Source organism: Passer montanus, unplaced genomic scaffold (assembly GCF_014805655.1).
Source record: "Passer montanus isolate IOZ18808 unplaced genomic scaffold, ASM1480565v1 scaffold23, whole genome shotgun sequence".
NCBI lineage: Eukaryota > Metazoa > Chordata > Aves > Passeriformes > Passeridae > Passer > Passer montanus.
In genome coordinates, this window is record NW_024366926.1 from 8,144,954 (window position 1) to 8,172,137 (window position 27,184).

General features: G+C 37.7%; 2 protein-coding genes across 3 annotated transcripts in view; one reads left to right on the forward strand and one right to left on the reverse strand.

Annotated features, from left to right (window-relative positions):
- The window catches only part of TBCK (TBC1 domain containing kinase), an 89,151-nt gene extending 76,961 nt beyond the window's left edge, over window positions 1-12,190 (reverse strand). Inside the window, exons 1-3 of the mRNA XM_039710383.1 lie at window positions 12,058-12,190; window positions 8,160-8,394; window positions 5,740-5,812 (exon numbers count right to left, since the gene is read on the reverse strand). Of these exons, the coding sequence (XP_039566317.1) occupies window positions 5,740-5,812; window positions 8,160-8,352 (266 nt within the window). The 5' untranslated portion in view covers window positions 8,353-8,394; window positions 12,058-12,190. The remainder of the gene's footprint in view (window positions 1-5,739; window positions 5,813-8,159; window positions 8,395-12,057) is intronic.
- Window positions 12,191-12,264: 74 nt separating this feature from the next.
- AIMP1 (aminoacyl tRNA synthetase complex interacting multifunctional protein 1) overlaps window positions 12,265-27,184 on the forward strand; it is a 31,140-nt gene continuing 16,220 nt past the window's right edge. The window contains exon 1 of one of the 2 annotated variants that reach the window (XM_039710385.1): window positions 12,265-12,402. In XM_039710385.1, the coding sequence (XP_039566319.1) occupies window positions 12,401-12,402 (2 nt within the window). In that variant the 5' untranslated portion in view covers window positions 12,265-12,400. Of the gene's footprint in view, window positions 12,403-18,597; window positions 18,722-27,184 lie in introns of those variants that run through there. The other variant, XM_039710384.1, reaches the window with a different exon arrangement.

Sequence of the window (27,184 nt, forward strand, 5' to 3'; positions counted from 1 at the left end):
TTTCTAGAAGGATGCACTACAAAGCAAGTCTAACAAGTGCTCACTCTTCCTTTTTTTTTTTCTTCTTTCTAGAAGCAGGATGAAGTGTCAAACACTGCATTTTGTTAGAATAACCATATACTAACCATATCTTGTTCTCACAGTCTACAGCAATTTTTATGCTAAACACAACTATCATAAATCAACATTAAGATTAATAACGTGCTTTAAATCCCCTAAGATTTGCACAGTACAACTCTGACATTTGGGTTTTCAGCCATTAGCTCATTAGTACAAATTTGCTCATTAATGCAGAATGGAATTTTAACATGATCCTTACACAGGATTTCTTCCTTGCAGAAATATCTTTGCATGATGAAGCCACCCTCCCGCTGAGGATGGTGTTTTGTCTGTTTGAAACTGAACATTCTCTTTCACTAGAAACTGTAGACTCAAAACTCTCCAGTACTTTTGTTCTCAATTAACTCAGCGTAAGTCATCTTCTGTTTAAGATCTTTAATACTGCTTTTAGCACGGAAATCTGTATGAAGTGTCTACAAGGAACTACAGAAAAAGCACAGTTGAACAAAAGGTTGAAATAATCAAACAGACTTTATATTGTCATGGTCTAAGGCCAGCTGGAAATTAAGCACCATGCAGTCACTTACTCAACCTCCCTCTCTCCCTGCCACTTCAGTGGATTGGGAAGAAGAATCAAAGTAAATCTCGTAGGCTGAGATAAAATTAGTGGCATAATTGCAATAAAGTAAAATACAGTAATAATAGTAAATGATAATAATATTGCTAATGAAATGGGAAAACCCAGTGATGCACAGTGCAATTGCTCACCAGCCATTGACCAATGCCAGGCCCCCTTCCCAGACCCAGGCCTCCCCTCCAGGGAACTCCCCCAGCTCTGCTCCCTCTCAGTTTCTTTTGTGTACTTCCTCACTGGCAGAGCATGAGCCAAGGAAAAATGTCCTTGACTCAGGATAAACACAACTTAGCAAAAACCCAAAACATCAGTGTTATCAACACCATTGTCATTCCAAATGCAAAACATGGTCTGGAACAGCTACTGAAAGGAAATCAACTCTACATTAGTTAAAATCAGGACAATTACATACAGCTATCATATCCACATTTTAATAGCAAGAGGCAGACACTATCAATCTCAGAGAGTAGGATTTTCCACTTTTTTTCCCCCCTGGAAGACAAGAGAAGAAACAAGCATGTACTCACTGTTATGTTTCACATATAAGGAGGAAACACATAAGTATTCTGAAATGTCCTTGTGCTGCCATCAAACAGTGCAGCCAAACATGCAAGCAAAGAATTTGGTTCCATACCTAAGAAGATCACTAAAACATCTCAAGGAACAATGTTCACCTCTAATGCCTCATGCAAGCTGCATCCCTTTTCCATTCCAAACAATTGTTTGCTTGTGAGAGCACAGGCAATCACAGGAGACAACCTATGCTAAAAGGAATGCTACAGGAAGATTTGCAGTCAGGCTAAAAATTACTTACAGAAATGAACCAGTGCTTCTATAAGAAGAAAACCATAATTGGACAATATATAAACAATTCCAGACTAACAGATAATCTTTCATCATACCTTTGCGAGTAAAACAATATCAGGAAAGAAAAAAAAAAGCCTATAGACACTAAATGTCCAAACTACAGAACTTCACACATGCTTAGGGGGAAAAAAAAACCTTTAAAGTTTGTTTATTAATGCTACTTCATTTTACTATTACATAATTTATCCTTGCCAAATTCAGCCTTATTGTGATATACAGATTTCTAATGTGAAATTCCAACACAGACTTGATTCAAAGCAGAATACACTCAGCCCATGAAGCTCTGCTCATATGCAGCTCTTCAACTCAAATAATGTAAAACCTTCAGCCTTTTGATGACTTGCACCTGTTTTACAAACATTTTTGAAGAATGCCTGGCTACTCAGAAATTGTTTTCCTCCTCATCTAATAACTTCTGTACCACAGTCTCACTTCAAGTTTGCCAAAAGCACACTAAAAGCAATGATGGCATGAAGAACTCTAGTCCAGTCAGTGAACAGACAACTGTTTAATGTAGCCAAATAAAATGTACTCATCCAAATCCATCAGATCATGTTTTCTCCAAACTAGTAAACAGCTGCAGACATAGTCTGCTTCCCATCAAATGTTCCATGTATAACAAACTATACCTTGTATCTGATGGTTCAATAGTAATTTTTCAATACCATGACTTTCAAAACATATGACAACTATATTTTATTGAAGAAAGGAATGGACTTAGACTGTCCAAGCCACAAATTGAAGACCAATCCAGAAACTGTACCGTAGGTGCCAAAAGTCTGCTGAATGTCAGTATTTTCTGGCATTTTTATTGTTATGAATAGAAATGCAGACCAACTTCTTCAAAGAAGAAACACACTTGAAGCATGACAGAAAAGGAAATGCTCACAACTCCTTTTATAACAGCACAGGAGCAGAGAAAATAACTCCTTTAACACTGTCTGGAAAAGGTATCTCAAAGGAGTAGTTGGAAATGTGTTTAAAAGATGGAGAACCTTAAAGATAAATGTACATCCTACATTCTGGTCTTTGGTAGCAACACTAACAACTAGCAACTTGGAAAAAATAAAATTTTGATTGCCATTTTAGTGAGACTGTTAAAGTATAAAACATCTACCCATCACAATTTTTTGAGACTTATTTTCAATTCATTCACAAGAAAAAAATCCTTGTATGCACAGGAAGACAGAGGAAACCAGCTAGACTGAGACACATTTTCAAATCTCTGAACAGCAATAAACCACTGTGAGCTTAAATCAGATATTTACTATTTTTGTGTGACTGTACATAAATTCCCAGCCTCTAAAACATTTAACTGACTCCTGAACATACTTCAGAGATCTGATTTTGCACTAGTGTGACTGTTATAAACTGAAATTAAGTTCATCCTTTCAGTGAGCACAACAACAAACAGGATACTAAATTGAGAATATGCAAACAGGAAACAATGACTTGGACTACAATCTCTCTCAGGGAAGACAGTGGGCAGCAGTCTGGTGAAAAACGGGATATCAACACCTAAAATTCTTATCCTATATCAATTACTAACATTCTTATCCAGCCCTTATCATACCCTCTTATCCATGATTGCAGCCTGAATTTCCTGTACCACACAACTCCAGAAGAGCTTCCCTGCTGTTGCTGTGATGCCCAATGAAAGCACAGTAAAGAAAATTTGGATTAATGCCACTTTTAGAAGCATTAACTGCAGTTACTATGTCCACATGGCTATCCTCTGAAAAAAACCAACCAAAACACAAGAGAGCTGTAATAAATTCCTTTTCAGTACCTGCTTACCCGTGGTAAGAATAGTGAAAAGCTGACACTCATTTCCTCCCTTTGAGAGTTCTTGAAATTTACCTGACAAGAGTTCTTATAGCAGAAGGGAAAATTTACCTGAGAAGAGTTTTTCTATCTTATTCCAGGATCCCAAATATGCAACACTCAAAGCAGAAAATAATCTGGTCATAAATTACCAAACACTTACTTGCCTTAATCTTTGAAAATGAAGTTCAGCATGTTAACTTTGAGGACAATGACAAAGGATCTCTGCAATTCCTGGGGACTGCAGACCCAGTATTGTTAGGTAATTATGAATTCATGAATATGTCACAACTCTAATTTCTAGCAAATGTTTGATGGTATGCTCAGTAAAATGGTTTTCTGGACTGTGACAGAACACAGCAGCAAACACTTGAAGCTCTGATTTCCAGTATTTGGCCCCTTCATGCAGCTGATTTATTAGAATTAGAAAACCTGGGGAAAGTCTTACAATAATTGAAGAAATACCATTGCAACATTTCTTTTTTTTTAAATATAATGCATATATTAAGGAATGTATGCTACACCTGATGCATGATTTCAGCAAAGATTAACTGCAAATAACTACCAAACAGCTGTATGGCCTGTTTTCCACAATGTATAGAAAGATAGACTGTCCATAATGTAATGTCTTGAATTTCAGCACTGACATAATAGAAGATTTCCTGCTGACTTTACATCAGCCTGTAGTACAGGTGCAAAGGACTTAGGTTACTGACAAGCATAAGGAAAATTAATCTAGAAACCAGAGGAGCAGTCTCTCACATTCCATAAGGAGTTTAAAAAATTAATTGCAATAGCACACGCATTCAGCTCCGGATGTGTAGCCAGCTATGCTATCACTGACCAATGTAATCATAATCCATAAAAAAGCCAAATATTTCCTCCTAAGGTAATTGATATAGACAGATCACATAACTAATAAGTGGGAATTGGTCCTCCCAGCTTATCTCTGGAAGTTTCTGGGTCTCCATAGGAATAAAAATTCTGGTTTCATAAAAAAAATAAAAGGAAAAGGAAAATGTCAGTCTTGCAAGAAACACCATTTGAAGTCAACATTATTTATCCTTTAGCTACTACTGCAAAAACTGTAATTCACAGTAGGTGAAACATCAATGTGTCTAAAAACTGTGGATATACATACAGGCTATATTGTAGCCCTTATCCTCAACTGTTACAACATCCAGAAGAAATCCCAAGTGGCTCATTAAAAGAAAGATCTGATAGTAGAACAATTTACTACAGCAAAAGCTCTCTCAAGACAAGAGAAAAAAATAAAGCCAGGCTTTGTGCAACTACATTTAACAGAGCCACAGCCCAAACAGCTGAGCTAACATCACAAACTAAGGAAGGAACTTCTTTCAGCACACCAAAACCTGAAGTTGCATACCTTACCAGCCTATCTAAAAAGATCTAAAAAATCCCTCTGGAGGCCACAAAAGGCATGCTAGTATAAAAGGGCAAAATGGATGCACATATAGAGCACACTTGCTATCTGAGGAAGTTTTGAAAAGGAATGTACATAAGTATACTGCATCAAGGAATTCAAAGGAAAATAAAACAGCCACATGGAAGCCTTCTCCAAAACAGTTTAGAAGGAAGGAGGCAGACTGGGCTGCTTCTCATCTGACACCAAGACACACGTGCTCAAAGAACAGTATGAGAACTGAATAAAAAAGGAATGAAAAGAGCTCCTGATGCTTCATCTGTTTCTGGAAGTTTGCACAATAGGAATCTGATGCAAAACTTTGTGAAGAACTATAACATACATCACACATGAAAAACCCTTTAGACCTAATACCTCTTTATCTTAAGAAAAAATGGAAGCTATATTTCCCTAACATTCCTCAAGCTACAGCCCTCTGCCACAAACAGTCATACAAGTCCAAGCTCACAAAATGCTAACACAAACACAGGGCATATTATCTGACATCTTGTCCACTTTCTACATGATAAATTAATAGATTTCTACAAATAAAAAACACACACAAAAATTCTATCTGTTCTAGTGAAAGCTCTATTTCAGCACCTAGCAGACTTAACCTTCACATCAATTCTTAGAAAGTTCTATATCCTGCCATAGGTCTGATTTTATTTTTGAAAGGAAATCCCAAAACTACAGTATTTTCTGAGTTACAAATTATTTCTTTCAATTGTAAGCAAGTTTCCCATTAAAAAATTCCACAGAAATTAGTACTCCCACATTGGGTGCATATTTTTTATCTGCTAAACAATGTCTTTAGGTTAAACAGAACAAAATTTAGATAAACCAGTAAAGTTAAAAGATGGTCCAGGATTTTGCCACAGATGATATGTGAAATAGTGATGAGTGGATTTGAGTTAGCGTGACACCTCACCTGACAGGCTTTCTTTCTCGTAGCAAATCTTCCAGACTCTTCTCACAATGTTCAGCTGCCACAACCAGTCTCTCTAATTTGAAAAAAAAAAAAAACAAAAAAAAACGTAGAAGAGGCCTGGAATCCAAATGAAACTCTGAGAGTAGACACTTCTTGTTATACCTATTTGGCAGACGTTGAAGTATTTTGACATACATTGTACAGAGAATTACACATAAATAAATGTTACAAGATGTACAGCTTATGGTTAACACCACTATTTTTTGTTTATGGGATACAGAAAATGATCTTCCCAGTTTCCTCCTGGAAAGCACTGTCAATCCAACAAGCCACACATGCAATAATTTCCTAACAAAAATTTTCAGATTGCCATCTACAATGCTAGCATAGATTTTTTAAAAGTTTAATTTTATAGAAGAAAATATATTTGAATGTTTTTCTTTTATTTTTATATTCCCCCTTTGAAAGCCTTTTGTGGGGGAATTTATACATCTAATTAATTTTTGCATTGTTTTCCTAGTCTGCTCTCACATTTCTCTGCAAGAGTGGAAACTGACATTTTCAAGCAGAACTCCACAAACATTTAATCATTAGGCATAGAACTGACACGTGGAAAGTTCTGCCAGTATCAGAATGATAAAATTTGCTGCCAAATTTCCCATATTATATCCAAATTCTTAGCTGCCATTCTAACGACTGTTAGAACACTCTCATGACTTCATGGTTAGAGATTTTATTTACTATCCTTCAAGTTACTTCAACTATAAGGATGAATTTTTTTCCTTCATTTTTATACACACACATAAATCTTCATGTCATTTACTCTTTATAATCAAAAAGGCCATGTTTTACTATTTATTTTTTATTTATTAAATATTATGTTAGTTAATACTTCCTAACCTTTCATCCCAAACAATACCGTAAGAAAATCCCAGGTTTTGTTTCAAGCAGTACGAGTAAAAACAAATGAAAGTTATTAAATTTTCTAATACCGTAAGAAAATCCCAGGTTTTGTTTCAAGCAAAGTTTGTTTCAAGCAAAGAAATGAAAGTTATTAAATTTTCTAGACCTCCTGACTGCATAAGTGAAAAATTACATGTTTGAGGGCAAAGAAAAACACATAAAGAACCCCCTGCCCTACAGAATACCTCAGTATCTGGAGTTGGCAATATCCTAATTTGGTAAAAATCTGCAACATTTAATCAGACTGCATTCTAAAAGGGGAAAAAATGACTTGCCCTACTTTATGAGAGCCTGTAGATAATCAAATACATACAGTGTACTTTAGTATGAGAACAGTGTTGATTTAAAAGTTAAAGGTGGCAATGACTTAAATTGTCACAGGTGTTACAGCCTTTTTGTGGAAATTAAGTGTTGTACTCCTGCTGAGCTTGCAACAGAATACCTAGAGCAGAAAAAAACAACAGAAGTTTTATTTGAGCTAACAGTAAGTGTGACAACAGATACTGAAAAAAAACTTTGAAACCTGTACTAGAATAAAGTAACCCCTAGTGGGAGAAATCTTAAAGAAATCAAAAGCTAATAACACAGGAAGCTTGCAGCCAGGACATGAGATGACAACACCAGCTGCAAATCAAGGACAAGAAACCTAACCATCACATGAAAATGTTTACAAGATTAGAACATGGGTGTAGGAGTTCACTGTCACCATCATATTTTCTGGAAAAATCCCCTTGCCCAGGATTTCTTTCCTGGGAAGCTGAGAAGCCTCAGAGAAAAAGGAAAACAATATTATCTCATTAGCTTCTGCTGTTTTGCTGCTTTAGAATGTGGTTTGGAGGTTGTTTCATTGGTTTCATGGCAATTGTTTTTGACTTATTAGCCAACTACAGCTAAGCTGTGTCAAGGCTCTGGAGAGAGTCACTAATTTTTCAGCAGTATCTTTTTAACCTTCTGTCTGTATCCTTTCTGTATTCTTTAGTATAGTTTAGTATAGTATTCTTTAATATAATATAGATAATAAAACAATAAATTAGCCTTCCAAGGACATGAAGTCAGAGTCATCATTTCCTTCCTGCCATGGGGCACCTCACAAATACAAGAGTTCACCATCAAAAATACATGTATTTCCATATTCCACACAGAGACATGGCAGAGCAATTCAGTTCAAGAATTTCAGTGAGGTATAAAAAGAATGAAGTTCTTAGCTTTTATCTATTAGTGTAACACAACAAGACAGGACAACTAATCTCTGCTTTGAGTCCACAAAGAAGCAAAAGAGCCAATACCACCAACCATAGCAAAGGCATTCAGGAATTTTGAGATTGAAAACTGGCCACTTGCTGGTGCTGTGAAGTCAGTACACTCTGTTCAGTCACCTTAAAATACACTGTCACCAAAAAAACCCCAAACCCAAAATCGTAATCATACAAAAACTTGCTTGTTAAACAGATACTCACCATGTTTACCTCTGGTAATGTCAACGTACTGGCAAAGTCTGGGATGGGTGATTGTTTTAAGGATTTGAAATCTGCCCAGAATTTTTATGGAGTTAGGTGTTAGAGGGAGGCCATTACTTCCACAGACATCATGTGGCAGAGCTGAGGCAAAGAAGGTGGAGGCACCCATCACAGTGTCCTTTAAAGGAAACATCTTTTTCACACAATCTTAAGCCCTTCAGAGCAATTCGTGTTCCTTCAACAGAGAACACAGAGTAAAAATTTATCAGCAAAAGATACAGACTCAGGTTACTAGTTGTTTACAAAATAATGCAATTAAGATTTTTTTTTTTAATTCCTCAGAAATTCACACAGGAGAAACAGAAGACTTAATTTGGTCTCAAAATTGTTCTTTCTCTAAGGGAACAATCATGTTCAAAGCACAATTTCCAGTTAAAAAAATACTAAATTTATTTGTGAATCCCAGCTGACAGCAACTCCATAAAGATTGCACAAAGATCCTTATATACGAAACATCTTTACTAGGTCTACACAAACAGGTATTTTGAAAGATACCTTCTCTTTTAACTAATACAGTCCAACTCGGGATACAAAGCAAACATAAAAGACCAATCTCATTTGTAGGTTTTTACCCCTGAAGAAGCACAGACATGAGATACGTACTTTTACATTCTGATAAATATCAAAAGAAATCATATTGAATATAAATGTATAGTGTTAAGGAATGAAACTTAAAAAAGAAAAATCTGAAACAGCTTTGACCATTGGAATATTTATATTAGTATTTGTATTAAAAGTCTTATTTATAAAGATACAATACTTTCATATCACATGGATATTTCATAATTTTTTGCAGATGATTTATTTTAGGATGTGAACAATGCACATTACAGTTAGATTTTTCCACTGGAAAGACATCAATTGGACAGAGTGCAAGCACAAAGATTTACTGGCATGCAGCAGGTTCCAATTGGAAACCCATAAGTGTGCATTTATAAGAAGAACCCCCATTCCCGTAAAAACATCTGCCAAATAAACCATTCAACATCAGAAAGAAAATATATATTAAACTCTCAGAAAAAATAGCTTAGTTTACAGATTCAATTATAATCTTGCTTGGCACAGTGATCCTCTAAGGCTTGCTCTAAAATAGAAGAAAACCAAGTTATTATGATTAGAGTGGAGGGGAGAGGGAGTAGGATTATGCCTAGCAGCAAGATGCATCATGTCTCAAAGAAGGCAAATATGTAGTGTACAACATATTTACTGAGGTTAAACGTCCTCACTTTTACTGTGGAAAAATATTGTCGGATAATACTTCTCTAATACACTGTACCTGCATTCAGCTGACACTTAGAAAGGAATTTTAATAAAAAGAATTGTTAAATCCCATCATTTCAATAACCATTTTAAGTGATTAAACTATCCTAGCAAAACTTGCAGATCACTTGGCTTACAAGGAGGAATGGCAGCACCTGGAATTTGCTCAAGTAGGCAACTGCACACTTATCACTCACCCCCTTTGGCTGGAAACCAGATGGGCAAAAAGCAAGAGATGAGACAAGAAAACAACCCTTCCTGTCACCCACCTAAAGGAATCAATAAGGAATTTTAACAGGTATGGAACAAAACATGTCCTCTTACTACAGAGTTAATTACAGGGAATCCATGACAGCAATGAAAAAGGCTTTCTCTGATAACAGCAGCCAGTTCTGGCAATTGCTACCCCCACAGCCAAACTCTGATCTCTCCTTAATTCTCAGCTTACATAAATTCCAGAGCCTGAGTTGAAAAATAAAACAAGTAATCCCAAACTTAAGCCTTCCACCACCTTTAGAAAGGGACACATATTACACATTAAATTAAAGGGGTTTTGTAACAAATTTTTTTCAGTCTCAATGCTTCTCTAGAAACTTACTGACATTTTTAAATTCAAAAAGAATGGTTATAGATATTGTAAAAGTTCATCTGAAAAAAGCTCTTCTCTATTTTTAAATTGAGGGGATTTATTTGTTTGTTTTTGGTTTCTTTTTTCACTCCACATCAAAGTCTGGCAGAACTAGAAACACAGGAGAGTACTACCCTTGTCCTTACTTCAATGCACACAATCCTACACCTCCAACCCACTTTTAGTGAACAGAAAAGACACATACTGCATTAATTTTATGATTTGAAGGAATTAACTATATCCTGCAGAACCTCCCCGTCACTTTGAAATAAAAACAGGAAGAGAAGAAGAAAGGTTTGTTATTCTAAACTGACAGCAGAACCAGTTAACGCAAACTCAATTTTGGGGTTGAATTCTGGAAATTCAATTCTGATAATCCAAAACAGCAAGGATGGAAGAGGAAGTGAAGACTTGTCTTACTAGTGGCATCTAAAATTACTGAGTCACTGTTTCCAAAGCAGCATTCATTCCTTATATGAGAGGCAGTCTGTCACATCTGTGAAACGTGCCTGGCACAAAGGTTAGAGGTCCAGGAGAGGATTTGTTGCATCCCACCTCTGAACAGCCTTTCCCAGCTCCCTACCTTCATCCAAACACCCCTTAGAAACCTTTATAGTACACAAAAACACTCATCAACATTCTCAGCAAAATCAGGAAAAAAAACCCCAAAAACTTCAGAAATTCCTGTTCAATATACAAATTAGCACTGTTCTAAAAATCTTGCAGCAGGTAGCTTTTTGATGTGCAAAAACAAAAAATAAAATACAAAGTGGAACTCCACCTATTGAGAAATTTATTTGCTCCTCCAAATTTGTACTGCTCTCAGAGAACAAATGTTTTTTCTTCAGAAGTCAGCCTTTTCTAGAACCATCACTTCCAGCTTCTTCACTGCAGCAGTGCTAAGGTGACTGAGTTAAGGGACACTAAGAACTTTGCCCTTAGGGAAAAAAAAAATTCAAAATGTAAAAGATCTGATTCTCAGAAGCAAATATTGCACATACAGAGACCAGCCTGAATGAGTCCATCCAGTGAGACGTGTCTATAAATTCATGAAGCATCCACATGCAGAAATAATGGCAAGTAGCCCCTTTAGGAACTTGAAATGCCTACTGACTTAAATGCCTCCAGAGTACCCAGGTGCAAATATTCCTTACCTTATGAAGGCAGCTTTTCTGGATTAAAAGATAATTATACTGCTATTAAATTATTTTTAAAGCACTCGAGAGCAATTCCAGGAGAGCAGGTAGCCAAAACATCCTATACTTAACACTATTCCATGAAACCATGGTATGCTAAACAAATTTCATAGGAAGAAATTCTTCCACAAAATAATTTTACTCTTAAGTCTTAAAATATTTCTGCTACAGCTACAGTAGTTATTAATTTGATAAAATAACTGAAATAAAATACACAAGTCTAACTAGTGTTGCCACTTCACAAAAAACCCTGAAACTGAGTGATTTCACAAGTTTTATTAAAACGCAGAATAGGTATCGAAGAAAAGCTGAGTTCTGCTACATCAGTGTCCTACCGAAGACCTAAAGTGAGGTTTGTCACCCTTTCATTTATCACGTCTGTTCAGGAACCAAACCTGAGAATGGCTTTTGCCCGGCTCTCTAAAAGAAAGACTCATGGAAATGCTGGGGACCCTGATCACCCCTGCGCTGCTACGGACACACCGGGCAGAGACCCCTGGGGAAAGGAGCGGGACGGGACGGGGACGGGGATGGAGAAGGGATGAGGAAGGATAGAGGAAGGACAGGGGATGGCAATGCGGAAGGAGGAATAGGGGTGGGGACGTGGGAATAGGGATGGGGACAGGGATTGGGAAGAGAAGAGGGATAGGGGAAGGGGATGGGGATGAGGAGAGCGGGACGGGGCAGGCCGAGGCCCGGGAAGGAGGGAAGGCAGAGGCCCGGGAGGGAAGGAGGGCAGAGGCTCCCGAGGTACCTGCGCCAGCGCCGCCGCCCGCCCCCGTGATGTCACTGCTCGCCGCCAGCCGCTCGCTGTAGGGCCGTAGGGCCGACCTGCACAGTGCCTGAGCTTCCTTTTCCCCCAGGGTTATTGAAAAACATTATAAAAACCCCAACATAAACAAAAAAAAAAAGAAAAAAGGGAGCTTAACACCCTTCCCCCGGCGTGTGTGCGTGCTCTGCGGGCGCCCAAGCCCTGTGCGTGCTGGGGGAGCGAGGCTCTCCCGGGCGCCAGCTTGCGAACGTCAGGCGCCCGCCGGAGCAGCCCCGGGAGCGGGTCCTTCTTGGCCGGGCGGGCGGCGGCGGCGGCTCCTCGGTTCATGTGAGTGTCCCGGCGGGGCCCGGGCGCGGCCCGCTCTCCGCGCCCCGCTCCGCTGGGAAACGGCGCCCTGCGTGCCCCGGGGCTGCCCCGCGGTGGGAGGGAGGGAGCCAGGCGGGCCCCGCTCTTTGCCGCGAGCCGGCGGCGGGCGCGGGGAGGCCGCACTGGTGGCGGAGTGCCGGGGTGTCAGGGTCGGGAGGCGAGCCGCAGGGAGCGGCGTCACGGCCGTGCTTTAATTCATCGCGGGGGTTTTATCCTGGGCGCTCTGGCCGCAGGGCGGCGTGGCCAGTTCGGGCCCGCGCTCGGCGGGAGGACGCGGCTGCGGCGGGAGCCGTGCGTGTCTCAGAGCGGCCGCGCTCCCTCCCTCAGCGCTGTCACCGCAGTGGCCTTCGGAAGCGGCGGGGCCGTGCGGGGACACGCGGTGTTAGCCCCGAACGTGCATGCACGGGAATCGCACTGATGCTTGCTGTTGCTAAGGGAATCGTAGATGCTGCCTGACTTTTGGTTAATTGTACAGGTGCTGTCATACTCGCACGTAGCTTTGAGTGAGGAACAGAGCATAACCCGTGCTCGGTCCGTCCTCAGCACAGGTACAAGGCTCACATACAGCACGAGTTCCGTGCAGGGACGCGTGCTTTGGATCCACAGGGATGAGCTTAGGGTTATGTTGCCAGTCCACAGCCCCCAGCATATGGCACCACTCCTGAAGCACTGTGCCTGTTGGGTGTCCATCAGTGTTAAATCAATATATATCAGTGCTGTACCTGGGGCTCATCAGTAAGTGCTTCTGAGCTGGGTTTAGCAGCTGGCAAAATAAAGGCAATACTACTGCAAACTGAGTAATGCTTGCATTTCTTGCTCTTTCTGTTTCTTTAACTCAGAGATTTTTATTTTCTTTTAAGGGAAGTCATTGCTTTTCACAAATAGTTTTGGGATTCAGGATACTTAGATGGAATCAGCAGTGAGGTGGGGCAGTAGGGATTAAATACAGCCTCCCAGTTTGATGTGTCCTTGCCATTCACCTGTTGTATTATCCTCCATCTCTGTTTAAATTTTCCCTGTTGGAAAGGAAGCCAAAATTCTATAAAATTAAGCAAAACCAAAGTCTGAAACCTGAGTTTTTAATACTGGGTGTTACTAAAAAGTGTAAGGCCTTAGAAATTACTAACAGAAAGAACTTTGCCAAATGGTTGGTAAAGTGGGGCTTTTTGACTTAATTTTTGCAGGGGGGCAGTGTTGTAAATTTTTAGGTAGCCTCAAGGGCCATTGCTTATCAATACAACTTCATCATAATATATTCTCTCCACCTGGTCACTCTTTAACAATATATTCCAGTTACAGTAATTTTGACTTATGAGAACATTATGCAATATATTTGTGAGTTACTTTGATGTTTTAGCAGCACTGAATCCTGAAGGTCCAAGATGTTGAAGGCAGAAATTATTCTTAAAACTGGTTTCAGCAAGTTTGTGCTCTAGAATGTCTCTTTCCTGTTGTAGCTATATGCATATTTTCCATATGTTGCTCTTTTTTTATTTTGCACCTTTAAATGTAAAGAGAGAAGGAAAAAATTCTCATTCTCCAGACTGAAAGCAGTGGATTGTGTGAAGAAAATGGTATCAAATGGAAAAGGATATTTGCTAAAAAAAATTTGTGCAAATCTTAAAATAGTCCATCAGATTGGAATAATAGGACTTGAGTTGCCTAGAGCCTTGAAGACTTGATGCTTCTGGTAATGAAGCATATTTGAGTGGGAAAACAATCTGAAAAATAAGTTTAATGCAGAAAGGTATGATGATAGAGCCTTCTTGTTGTAACTCTAATTCAGTATGAATTTAATAATGGCAAGTTAACCTAGGGTGTCTTTATTGAAGGAGGGCTAAACAGTCTCTGGATTTTTCTTAATCCTCTCAGTTTGCAGCTTCCCTGCCCTTTCCCCATTAAAGTAGAATAAATAATTTTATGGATATCTTGTTACTCTGAAAAAACTTGATATCAGACTGAAGGGTGGATCTTGAATTGACAAGAAATAACACATATTGAGATGCAAAATAGGAGCTAAATGTTATCCCAGACCTGTGTAGACCAAGAATGAAAAAAAGAATCGAATTATTGTGTGCCTGCAAATCCCACATACCTTACAAGTTCCCATGAACATGCTTGGGAAATACCTATTTTTTAAAAATGATGTAAAACAGTTGTCATTAGAAGGATTGGTCAGGTGTGCAGAAAGACACATCTGGTATTGACCATAATATTTTTGAATTTTCCTGATTATGATCTGATTGCTTTATGTCACAGCTATTAATTGATGTTTGTCTCCTCTAAGGGAGTGCTACCTAGAACCTAAAGAAGGTCAAATGCTAGCCAGCACAGGGAAAGGGAGGAGTCAGCACAGAGGGCAGCTGCTGGGAACATCAGATGTGAGCCAAGCAAACAGCACCTCCTCCTCCTTGCAGTGATGTGATGTCAGTCCAGCAGAGACCCCCAGGGACCCCTGTGTTCTCCTGAACAGTTACCTGTTCTTACCTTCACCAAGAAACATTTCCTGTCATGCTGGGGGTGAGGGGAAGTCAATGTTTATTTTTCATTTCCATGGTTACATTAGTATTAAACAGCAGGGAGAGGAAAGGGTCTCCAATGGTTTTTTTTTTCTCCAGTATGATGGAAGCCATCCTTGCTCATAATTTAATATAGTTTTAAAAATATTTGGATACTTCTCAAAGCAGCCTTCTGATGTCTTTTTTCTATTAATATGTTGTAATATTAAATTTTATATTTCTCCGTGCTTGGGGAGAAGTGCTTTCTTTAAAAAAAAATCTTTTAAGGAATATTTTGAAGTGACTGCAGATCAGTAAGTCACCAGTTGAACAATTTTTTATCTTGGAGGACAAAAAAAATGCAGTGCTGTCTGCATTATGATGTTAGAGGTCAATTTATTCAGAGTGAGTGTAAATTTAATACATTGGTATTTTACTTCACAGGTGGTTTCTTTAACCTGCTTTCACACTTAACAAATCTTTCATGTCTATTATGTTGTCTCAAATAAACACAGTTGAATATGTGGAAATATCACAGAAGAGCAGGTTTTTATTGCATGGTTTTTTAAGTTAAATAAAACACAGGCATGTAGAAGACAGAATTGTGACTGAGTTTGTAATACTGGGTGTAACAAAAGGACCTTAGCAGGAGAGGAGCAAAAGATCTTCTCATCTACTGTAACTTAATCACTTCTGACAGATGTTTGCCTAGCCTGTTTTTAAAACCTTCCAGTGATGGATATTCCACAGCCTCCAAAGGCAGCCTGTTCAGTCTATTACTCTTACTTGAAAGTTTTCCAAAACTTAAATCTTGCTTTCTTTTTCATGTCTGCATCAGACCTGGTGAACAGTTTAGTCCCATTCTCGTACCAACTTGCTTTGTCTTTGAAGAACAAGACCAGGTCTCCCATTTATCTTCTCTTCTGTAGACTAAACAACTGCACTTCTTTCAAGCTTTTTGATCTTCTTTGAAGTGCCTTGAAAAAGTTGAGAGACAGGAAAGGGGAATCTGAACAAAGGCAAATCTCTGTGCCAGTTGTCTTGAGTATGTATGAGTTCAATGTGAGAATTGCTTGGGCAGCCTCTTGAGCAGCTGAGACAGTTCACCTATAAAAAATTGTGGCTGGTCAGGCCTTTCCTGACTTGCTTCTCCCTTATTCCATCCCATGTCACTCAGACTTGCTTTCTAGAGAAATTAGAAGTTTGCACTTTTTTTTTCTTTAAACTGGAGCAGACAGGTGTGGCAGGGTAGTAGACTCCCAGGTGAGGAGTTGCTCTCTGTTGTTTTTGTGATGTAGTGTTGTGTTGATTGACTGAGTTGTTTGTTGCCTTTATGGCCTTTTGGGCCATAAAGTTTTCTAATGGTGAAGTCCATAACAAGCTTGAAACATGTTGCAAAAATACATTCTTGCAACATTTTCTCCTGAAAATACAGTCTGTGTGGTTACAGTCAGTTGAATAGATTGATAGATGGAACAAGAGAAAGTATTTTTTTGAGCATAATGAAAACATTCTAGTTTGCTTGGGTAGCATGATGGCTCCAAGTATTTTGAGATTGTCACCATGTCCATTTGAGTATTCCTAAACTTTCCAAACATCCATGTTTACATTTAAATAGGAAAAGTTTCTTGCCTGAGCATGCTCTGTGCTTCTAGCAAATGCTTTTACGTTCAGTACTGTTAGAAATTTCTGGGCAGTTACAACTGGTTTTAGGCATGGCAATCGCTGTTAGTCTTGATTACAAAGTTCAGTGTGCCAGATTCCTGTTCTTTCTAGGGAACAGTTGCTTATGATGCAAATCTCTGGGCAACCTCAACCAGTGCCTCACCACTCTCAATTCTTAGGTTCTTATGTCACTTAATATAAATTAACAGCCTAGAAACTGTTCTTTGACTTCCAGAACTACAGAGAGGGAAGATTAAACTAGCATTCCTATTACAAAGCAACATGTACTGTATTTAATCATCATCTGCTAAACACAATTCATGTAGAACTCATTCGTGCCTCAGAATTCTTAAACGCTGACAGAGATTCTGTTCAGGATTAGGAGAAAATTGAATTCCTTGCAGCTGGTAATGCATTAAATATCATCAAAAATTGCCTCAAGTTAGCACATGTATTCTTGAGGTCATTTACTTCAATCTTTTGGCATAAAACCCCCTATTATAGAAGACTTCTATTTCCATTTCCTTCTCATCAGGAGCTTTCCCAACATAGCTGAGTACAAATTAATAGTGTAAAGCTTAGTTTGTGGCTTCAGGACCCTCTCTCAGAAACTATTCATGGCCATTGGATCTGATTTCTATCCCAGAGTGTTTCTCAGTTACAGTTTAATATACAGCTTTGTAGTGGCATCTTGTTTCAGACTGTCAAGATAAGTGGACAGATCATTTCAGCAGCTCATTTGTCCGGGGTAGCTGGGGACTGCTGTTCCCCCAGGAGTGCAGGAGCTGGTGCATGGCATGTGAAAGGCATTGCATTTGGCTTGCTGGCAGCTGCTCTGGAGGCAAGGCCCTAAGTTCACCTCTGTGAACACATCTGCTAGTCCTACTGCAAGGTTTGAAACCTTCTGTGTCGAGGGCTCTAATAATTGGTAACAGTCGCACACTAAGGAAGTCACTGTTGCCAACTAGGATATGACACTGAATAGTACCCCAGGGAAATTAATCTTTTCTTAAGGGTTCAGTGACCCTTGCTGCATCACAATGGGTAAGTAATTTCACATCCAAATGACCCTCTATAAAATAATGCTCATGATAAGACCTAGGCACACACAGATCTTTTCTTTTCCTTTACATTTTACTGAAAACTTACCTGCAAATTAGTACTTTTGAAGATGTTAAACCAACATATGTCAATTGAAAAAAATTGTTTAAAAATTATTGGATTTTTAATAGAATAATTTGGAACACAGCAAAATTAGAATTTAGCTAACTTGTGTTAAAACTTCTTTTGTTTCTATAGTTTAAATCCATAAATGAAAAATGGCTATTCCCCAAAAGCTGCTTGGAGGATTCTTCTGTCAGAGACTATCAGTCTTAATAGCTGACATCAGCCCTCTCAACATCCAAGATGAGTGCACAGGGAGTTTGTTTGCTTTTGTGAATTTTTATTTCCTGCTGCACGGATCAGCATTAAAAGAGGGGAAATAATTTTCATCCTAGAAGTTTTAAAAGCTGTGAGCCCCAAGTGCTTCTCAGTGCATACAACTACAAAGAAGTGGTAGATACTGCTGGCGCGTGGTTTTGAAGTGACATGAAACTGCTTCTGGCTGCTGAGGATTAGTTGTCAGCCTGCTTTAGATACAGAAGTTCACTTAGACTTTTCATTCCACAGCTGAATAAATTATTTTCTCTGAACAGGGTTAGTTAGTATCTTTATAGGTTTTCATTAAAATAACATCCTATTACGTGAGTAAATTCAGCATTGGAAAGTACAATTATTTGTGTTGTGTGGTTTTTTTATTTATTTATTTTTTTGTGTAAATAAGGTGCTGCAGCTGCAGGCTCAAAGTTCATCAAGGGCTGCTCTTACCCTGAAAATTTTGTTTGACAGCTTTGTTTCTCCCTATTAAAAGGTGTTTGCCATTATTCTTGCATTGGTTACACACATGCACACACAAACATTCATGTTTTCAGTTTTCTCTTCAGGTGTAATTTGGCCCACATAAAGAATGCCTAAAGGTTCTGCCTCAGTAAATACCAGCAGCTGCTAATGTGTCTGAAGTTAGAGGACACTGATTCTTTCAAAATACATCTGCATGAGGTCTGCTCAGTGCTTTTGTGAGTACATAATGGTTATTTTTAACCTGAGCACTTGTTTTAATTGAATGGTTAAATCCTGTTTTCCTTTAGCTTTGCTACATGACACTGCTTTTACTTGTAGATAAGCTGATATTAATGGAAAAGTAGTAAATTTCAAGGGTCTCTTTTAACACACTTGGACTATGTAAAATAACCAGCAGACAGGTTTCAGATATTAAGAGCATTAGGAACTGAAATGTTCCTGTGAACTACCTAACCGATACCATTATTTTGCAGACTATTGCAAACATAAAATACATTGTTTAATGATATTCTCAAACTTCAAGTTTCTAAGGAAAATATATTTTTGAGGTGTCTTCTTAGCAGCTAGGGATTTTGATAAGGATCTTTATCCTTATTGCTATGACAGACCCAAAAGATGAATTGCAGATTTTGAGGGATATTTTAAAAATACGTCTTTGTGCTCAACTGAGACTTCTCTTAGGGAGAGAGTGTAAACAGCTCTTTCTTTTCCTTTCTGTAACTGGTGTACTTCCTCTAAATTAAGGAAATAGTTTGTGACTTCAGGACCCTCTTAATGCTAATGTTCGCTTTTTTTTCAGATAAAGTTACAAAAATCAGTAAAATGCTTGAGAAACTGTTCTTCTTGGCATCAACAGGTAGATTTCAGTGCAGTTCTGATTCTTCTCTCTGATTTATGAGTAGTTTACTCTGTAGTTACAACAGTAATCTAAAGCTTTCACTTTACTTTCCCAGTAAAACCCTAGAGGGTGAACCACAGTACAGATTCTTTGAGTTCCTGTGACATATGCTGACCTTGCAGACTTGTCCAGATGCAGCTGAGTCCTCTTAAATTTCTGAATTTATAGGCATATGTGTGTGTCTGTAATTGTAAAGTTCATCACCTGTCAGGGAAGTTTTATGAGGATACTTTGAGACATGAATAGCAAATACTTTTTAATGTATATATTTTTATTTGTATATGCACACTCATCTATATACAACTACAAAAAACCCCAACAAAATGAAAGCAGTACAAAATGAGCAAAAAACCTTGTCAGTTTTTGATGTAAGGTTTCTGTTCCAAAGACCTGGATGTGTTTTGTGTTTGGAAATCAGTGATTACAGTCAAAGAAATGAGGCAGTGTGTTGTGGGCGTTGCAACTTTCCCATCGTGGGATTTATTGTGGGAATTTCTTGTGCACGTGGTGATAATTTACTGAAAGATTTTGATAGTATTATTAAAATATTAGTGCAGTGGGATTTGAAAGATAAACATTGTTGAAAAATCCATAAGGCTGTCCAACTGTTTTGGCATATGAGCTGCTACTTAAGCTGCAGCCTGCACTACAAAGCCCAGCCAGATGAATCTCTAGGGCACTTGCAGGGACCTGGCAGATGCAGTGGGTGTGGAACCTGGTGAGACTTCAGTCGAGCGGCTCAAAGAAATTGCTTTCCTTGAGCTGTGTTGTGAGCCATCCTTGGCTGTTCAGTTACTGGGCAGACTGCTCAGGTTAATAAATTAAGGTGTAAATTTTGTTACAGACCACATCCAAATGCTTGACTGCTGTCTTAACCTGGGCAGAACTCCTTAATGGTGATCATCTCTCTGCTTTGTTTAGTCCTTGGAGTGTCTCCTCAGAGGTGGGAAAGAACACAAAGTTGATTCAGAATTGGGCTGAGGCAAGCAGTAGTAGAAATTTCTCCCTGAATAGACATTTACCACAAGTTTACATCAGGGATGTGAATAAAGCTGCAAGTACTCTTAGCCTTTTGAGTGTTGCAGCTGTAGTGTGTTAAGGTATGATGCAGTTAATTAATACAATGTGGCACCAACTAAAGTTTTGAAATTGAATTAAAATTATTTTTACTTCTGACTATTGAGTTTCTAATGAGCTCTACCATATCAATCCAAGACATCAATTTTAATGCAAATTAGGCCAGTCAATTCCATTCATTATATGTTGTAATCTATGCCTTACTTCTTCATTCATTGCTTCTCATAGTTTTGTTTTTTGCCTGTCTCATTAATGCTACCACTCACTTGTAACTTCAGTGCATCATTCCCTTTCAAGGCAGACTTGTCTTCACATTTAAAAATAGTCATTACTAAGTAACTTCTGTTGTCTCAAAATTGGTACCAGTGGATCGGCCTTTTGTTGTGTGATGTTCCATCATATGTTTAAAAAATCTCTTTCATGCTGCAGTGTTTTTCAATATGAAAAAGTTCAGTTTTGTGTGTTTTTACTATTTACAGCCCTTTAAAATTGGGAGGGGTAGGCTCTTAGGACTACTAAAAGGACCTGTCTGCAGCTGGGATGGAGCCTGATTTATCTGGCAGCCAGAAGGGTTGGACTGTAGTCTCCAGAGCTAGCAAATCATTCCACAGAGCTGACATTCCTGCTTGGATGGACTGTATTAGACATTTTGGTGTTTGAAAATCTGCAAAGCAGTTATTCCGACTTCCTCAGTGCCAAAGATGTGAGTTGAAATAACATACAGCAAAAATGTGCAACTTTGCCTACTAATTTGGTGCTTGGCAAATTCCTTTCAATACTGACCACACAGAAGCTTATAGACAGGGAATGCGTAATAAATTGTATTTAAGAGCTAAATGGAAAAAAAACAACCAAAAATGGGTTGTTTGACTGTTTAAAGCCCCAGTACAGTTTGGGGAGAAAGGGAGACAAGATCTGATGTCCTGCAGTTATGAATCTTTAAAGTTGTGATGATGTATTTTGTAACACCCTCTTAACAGTTTAGTCTGTAACTTCATTTTGTTCATATTAAAAAGACCATTCTTTTTTTTAGAAAAATATAATTTTTCTATTTTTTTTCTAATAAAATTTAGAAAAAGTATTTTTTTAGAAAAATACCAGGATAGTAGTTAAAAATTCATTTGATCTTTTGTAGTACCCAAATCTCTAGTACTGGGCAGGGAATCACTGGTCTAGTACTGCGAGTCAAAAATCAGGTTACGTGATGATTCATTTGATAATTTCTAGGTTTCAACTTTTTATAATGCAATCTACCAGTACTGCTCAAATTTTGGAAAAAAATCTCAAAACCAAACCAGTTGTTGTTTGGGTTTGGGGTTAGGAGTTGTTTTGTTTTGTTGATTTTTTTCTTTACTTTTAAAAATTTTTTGTGGGTTTTGTTTCTTTTGGGGGTGATTTTTTCTTTTGTATGTTTTCTGGGGGTCATTTTGTTTTGTGGCTTTTTTGTTTGGCTGTTTTTTGGGAGTTTTTTAATTTTGATTTTGCTGTTGCTTTTCAAGTGTTTGCCATTGTTCTGCCAAAAATGTTTTTATAGGTCTCCTTTGCCGTATGTGGAGAAAGACCTGGGTGAGCATCTACATTTTGAGTACTTACACACATTTGCTTAAGGCCTTGGATTGTATTTTTAGATGTGTGAACTTTGTGCTATTCAGGAAACATACATTCTTCTCTTACAGAAGTAACAATAAATTTATTTCTGAAAGAGAGTTGAGCTGGTAGTTAAATCTTCACTGACACATGCATGCCTCAAGTGTGCTTGAAATGGTATTTAAGTGTAAGTGCACTATGTCTTTTTTTGCTCCATTATAACAAGGAAATGATGGGTTTGATAGTAATGCAATGCAGAAGTACCTAATACTTAAAATTCTTCTGTTTTCTTTCTCAGCATTATATTGGTTGTTATTGATAACTTTGCCTGTTTGTATATGGATTTAAAAGGCACATTTTTTTAAACTGTTTGTGAACAGCTCCATATTAGACTTTTTTTTTTGATTGAGGATTTTTTTTTAATTGAGGCATTAAATTTTTTCCACGTGTAAAACTGTGGAAAACCTACATATCCAATAAATAAATCTGGTTGTTTTCTGTGTGTTAAGGGTGAAATCACATGATCTTTTGGAAATTCGTTTCCTGAGAAGGGATGTATGTGTATAAAAGCCATGATTGTGTTTTACAACATATAACAGGTACAAATCCAGTGAAATACCCAACCTTTTGTGGTAGTAATGAGTAAAAATGCATGAAACTTACTAAATGTTTGAAACTTACTAAATGATTTCCAAAATGTTTTAGCAACAGAACTGTTTAACTGAAAATTTGTAACAAAGTGTTTCAGGCCATTGCTTCCCTAAGACCGTGGAGAAATGCTTCTGATTTTATTTGCATTACTTAGAGTGAAGTGTGGGATCGATCAAGTCAAAACTAAGATTTGATTTCAGAACTAATTAGTTGTAGCTCTCCTGTGTTTTGGCTTGGATTTTTTTGTATAGTTTAAATTTTTGGAGGTTTGAAAACTGAAAACTATCTTTAGTTTTTCTACCAAAAATGTGAAATCATCAAATCAGGTGTTCTAAATATTAGCAAAAGGTGCTGACAGCATCAGGCCTAGAAAATTTTATCAGAAGTTAGAAGGAACCTTTAAGAAAGATTTGATTTATAAAGCGTGGTCTCCAAGATGAGAAAATATGGGATGAGTTACAACAGTTGCCTCGTTGCAGTGATACTTTGGTTCAGCCAAAGAAAACATACTTCTGGTCTGCTTTCTTCTGTTTTGATCTGCTAACTGTTGTTCCTTACCTTGCAGAATAAAAAGGTGTGATGTGAGATTCTCAGATCTGGTTTACTGTATCTTCACAGTTCATAGAAGTGCAAAGCACAGGAAAGCAGAATCTGGCAAACAGCTGGTACATTCTGTTATGTTTATGGGTTTTTGTAAGATTGTGTGCCAGAAAGGACCATACTCAAAAAAGATGCTCAGATAGAAGCTTTGAACACACTTCTTGTAGAAACAGTGATTGTTGGTACTTGGTCTTTTACAGAGAGTAGCATACTTTGTTATACAAGTTGGCCACAGTTCTGCAAAGGAAGAAAAAGATTTTAATTTGCGATCTCCTTAGAATGTCAGACCAAAAGCTTAGGAAGAGGAATTTACGTTAAGTACTTTTATATGGTTTAAATTATTGAACTTTAGTTAGCATTGGAGAAATTACCTTTGTGGTGTTGATAACTTTTAGAATATGCCACTGGTTTTGTTTGATTTGAACAGATCATCTCAATTGAAAAGCCAGCATGTCTTTTTGCAGATCTTTTTTTTTTTTGTCTAGTGAGAAAATGAAATCTTAGGTCTTGGTTGGCAGCCACTCATTAACATACCATAAACATATGCCTCACAGAAAATGCCACCTGGGCCATTGTGTGGTTCCCTCTTATGGTGAAGGAATTAATGTGTATGTGGGAGAGGAGAAGGAGGCACTTGTGCTTAAATCTCCTGCAGTTGTAATCTTTTTGTGCTGATATTAGCACAGCATTGCAAAAAAAAGCTGAGAGCTTCAAAGTACCGAGCTTTCTAAAAATTCCATCTGGAAAAAGGAATGCTCAGAGCTAATTTTTTTAGGCTTTAGCAGTCAGTTGTTTTCCAGTTTCAGGTGGTGCTTTTTATTTTGCTTGTTTGTTTGTGGTTTTGTTTTATTTTTTCTCTTTAATGGTTGCTTTTCAATAGTGGAAAGTAATTGGTTCCATGTTTGGACTATGGATAGATTCCAAAACTAATTTTTAGAGTTTTAAGTTTTAATTTTGTCATTAATTTTATGGGGATTTTGGCTTTTTCTTGTTTTTAACAATAGACAATATTGAAAAGTAAGGTACAACCAGATTTACATTTTTAGCATCTTTTGTGTGTTCAGTTTTTGATGTGGATATATTCTAAAGTTGAGGCCAATGTTGATAAAGTATTTGTAAACCACGTTAAAATTTGGGGATAATTTGTACTTACATGAGAAGTCTGGATTTGTTATAGAGAGTTTGCCACTGTGGGGACACTTCCACACTTCTTGTTTTTGAATAGCAAAGTAGAATAGTGCCTGTTTTCTCCTGCAAGGGTACTGCAGCTACTTAGAAGATGGCATCAGAAGATGGCAATGCTTTCAGTTTAAAAAAAAAGATGGGCAGCTCTCTTAATCAGCAGGTGGAATTATGAGAAATGAAACAGCTCTAATGGCTTGATGTGCAATGTAATGGATAACTGTACAGCTTGAGTCTTTCATTTCAAGACTGAGTTCCATTGAGGGGAGAAAGTGGGTTTTGGAGCGGTCCTGAGTGTCTTGCACATAACACAGCAGTCCCCAGAGGTCTGAGATAAAACAGTTTCCCTTAGCTAAGCAAGCAGGTGACTTAAGGACTTTTCCAGAATGTAGGTACACCATACCTGTTTTTCAAAGCAAGAGAAAGGAGCTCATTAGGCACAATTGGATGAAGTGACTTTACTTTCAGTTCCTCTTTGGGACATTTTTTCCTAAGCAGGTCAGAATATATCTGCAGTGAGCTATGATCTGATCTTTAAGCTATATTATTTCTGGCTTTCGTTCTAATTTTTAGTTTGTCTATCACCAATAAGGGTTGGTTGTTTTAGGATTTTTTTGTGTTAGGGTGATAGGATAGTAGAGGGCAAAGAAAATAGGGTAAAGGTTAGAAAATAAACAAAAAAGAAAAAAAGAAAATTGACTGTAACCTTTGATTGTTGCAGTTCTCATATTTTTAATGTCTTTCGTATTCTCTAATAAAGGGTGGATCTTACTTTCTTTTAATGTGCCCTTTTTGGATACAGTTTTATCACTCTGCTGTATAGGTTCCTGTGTTTGTTCCTGCAGCAGTTCATTTCAGCCTGTTGCCTTTTTATATTAGCATCGGAAATACCTATTCCTTTGTGTTATTGTTACAATACTAGCTTTACAGAAATTTATTTGACAAGTGGGAAAATTGTAATCATGTAACTTCATTTCCAGCTCTTCAGTTCATTAGCCAACTTGGCTAAAATCTATAAAATGTACCAGTTCTATTCACTTTGAAGTTTTAGTAGCATTTTTGTTGTTGTTGGAAAAGTTTCCACTGTTAGTATTGTGTTCCCCTGAGAGAATTTGTAGCTTGCAAGAAATCTTACTGGTATGCAGACTGTAATATCCCAGGCTTTGTATTATGCTGTGTTGTGCCATAATAGTTTTATGTCTGTTTCCATTTGACATCTCAATTAGGAACTTATTGGAATCACTGTTTTCCTTTTTGAAACTCTCTGTTTTCAATCTGCCCATGAAAACAAAATTATTTTCTTGTTAGCAGACCTTAATTTGGATATAAAAATGAATTTAGTTGTCCTGGGGAGATTTTTCTGCTCTTTGCTCCAAGAGAGTTTCTTTCTTTTAAAAGAAAAATCTATTGTGGATGAGTGGAAGGTGTGATGGCCACAACACTCTCACGTCTTTAAGTGAAACAGTGTGTGTAAAACAGACTTTGATTGTATTGCATTGCAAAGAAGGCAGGAGTTTGGTTCATGCATCACATTTGCAAGATACCCCATGCATCATCTAATTATTACACCTCTCTCTGGATTTGTGAATTTTACTTTGGGAACTTTTAAATACACTATTCCTGATTAATTGTAGTTTGTTTTCTGGTTTGTTTTTTTTTGTTTGTTTGTTTGTTTGTTTTGTTTGTTTTTTTTTTACTTTTTTTTTTAAATTTAAATCTGTTCCTGTGGACATTTGAGTTATTTATAACATAAGATCAGATCTAAAACGTGTGTGGATTTTTAGAGTGCAGCAGAGGCAGTATGTTAGCCCTGGCATGAGTGTGATTGTAGCTGTTCACCTTTCAGTTATTTCTAATCTCTTTTTTCTTCAGCATGACTTTTGTTGCATATCCCAATAGGGAATATTATTTGTATGTTAAAACCAGATTTAGATCATAGTGTTACAATAGTCTTGGAATAAAATAGGAAGTTATCTGCCAATTTGATATGAGAAAAGGCATTTTTGGATTTTGATAAAGTTGAGGAGCCAGTACATGTGCCTGGATTGCCATTTTCTTACCAATTCTTTCATTTGTTGCTGTTCATGGACAAATTTACAGGAATTGAATCATCTCACAGGAATTAAATCACCATTGCTTGTAAAGATCTTTTCTTCCCACCTGTAACCAGTTTTCTTGATTTACAGAGGAGACAGCTGTTAGTACAGATTCTTTTCTCATTTAGATACTGAGTGGGAGGGAAAAAACACTGACTGCTGCAGATATGAGTGATTGTAACTGGTTTTCATCCTTCTGTTGCCACTATTTGAGGTCTTGTGTTTAGATACAAATGTTCCTGAGAAGGAAGGTAGGCCAGATTTGGTAGCTTTCCAAAAATAAAGGCTATACACAAGGCAGGACTACTTTCTGGAACTTTAGTGAAATATTAGTAAATGGTGAATACCATAAAAGAAGGTTAGACAGTATTATTTGTGCTCTCTGTGTTCCTTGCTTCTTTGTTGTCTGTGTGCTGGCCCTTCCTTTTCAGTGGATGCAAAATTGAACAATCAAAATTGGTGTTAAAATAACTCTGAAGGTGCAAACCTCTAATAAAAGTAGTTTTTATCTGAGAAAAGTAAAAATACTCATGAATTATGACTAATAAAAGTAAAACACTAAAGTCTTAATATATGCACAAGCACAA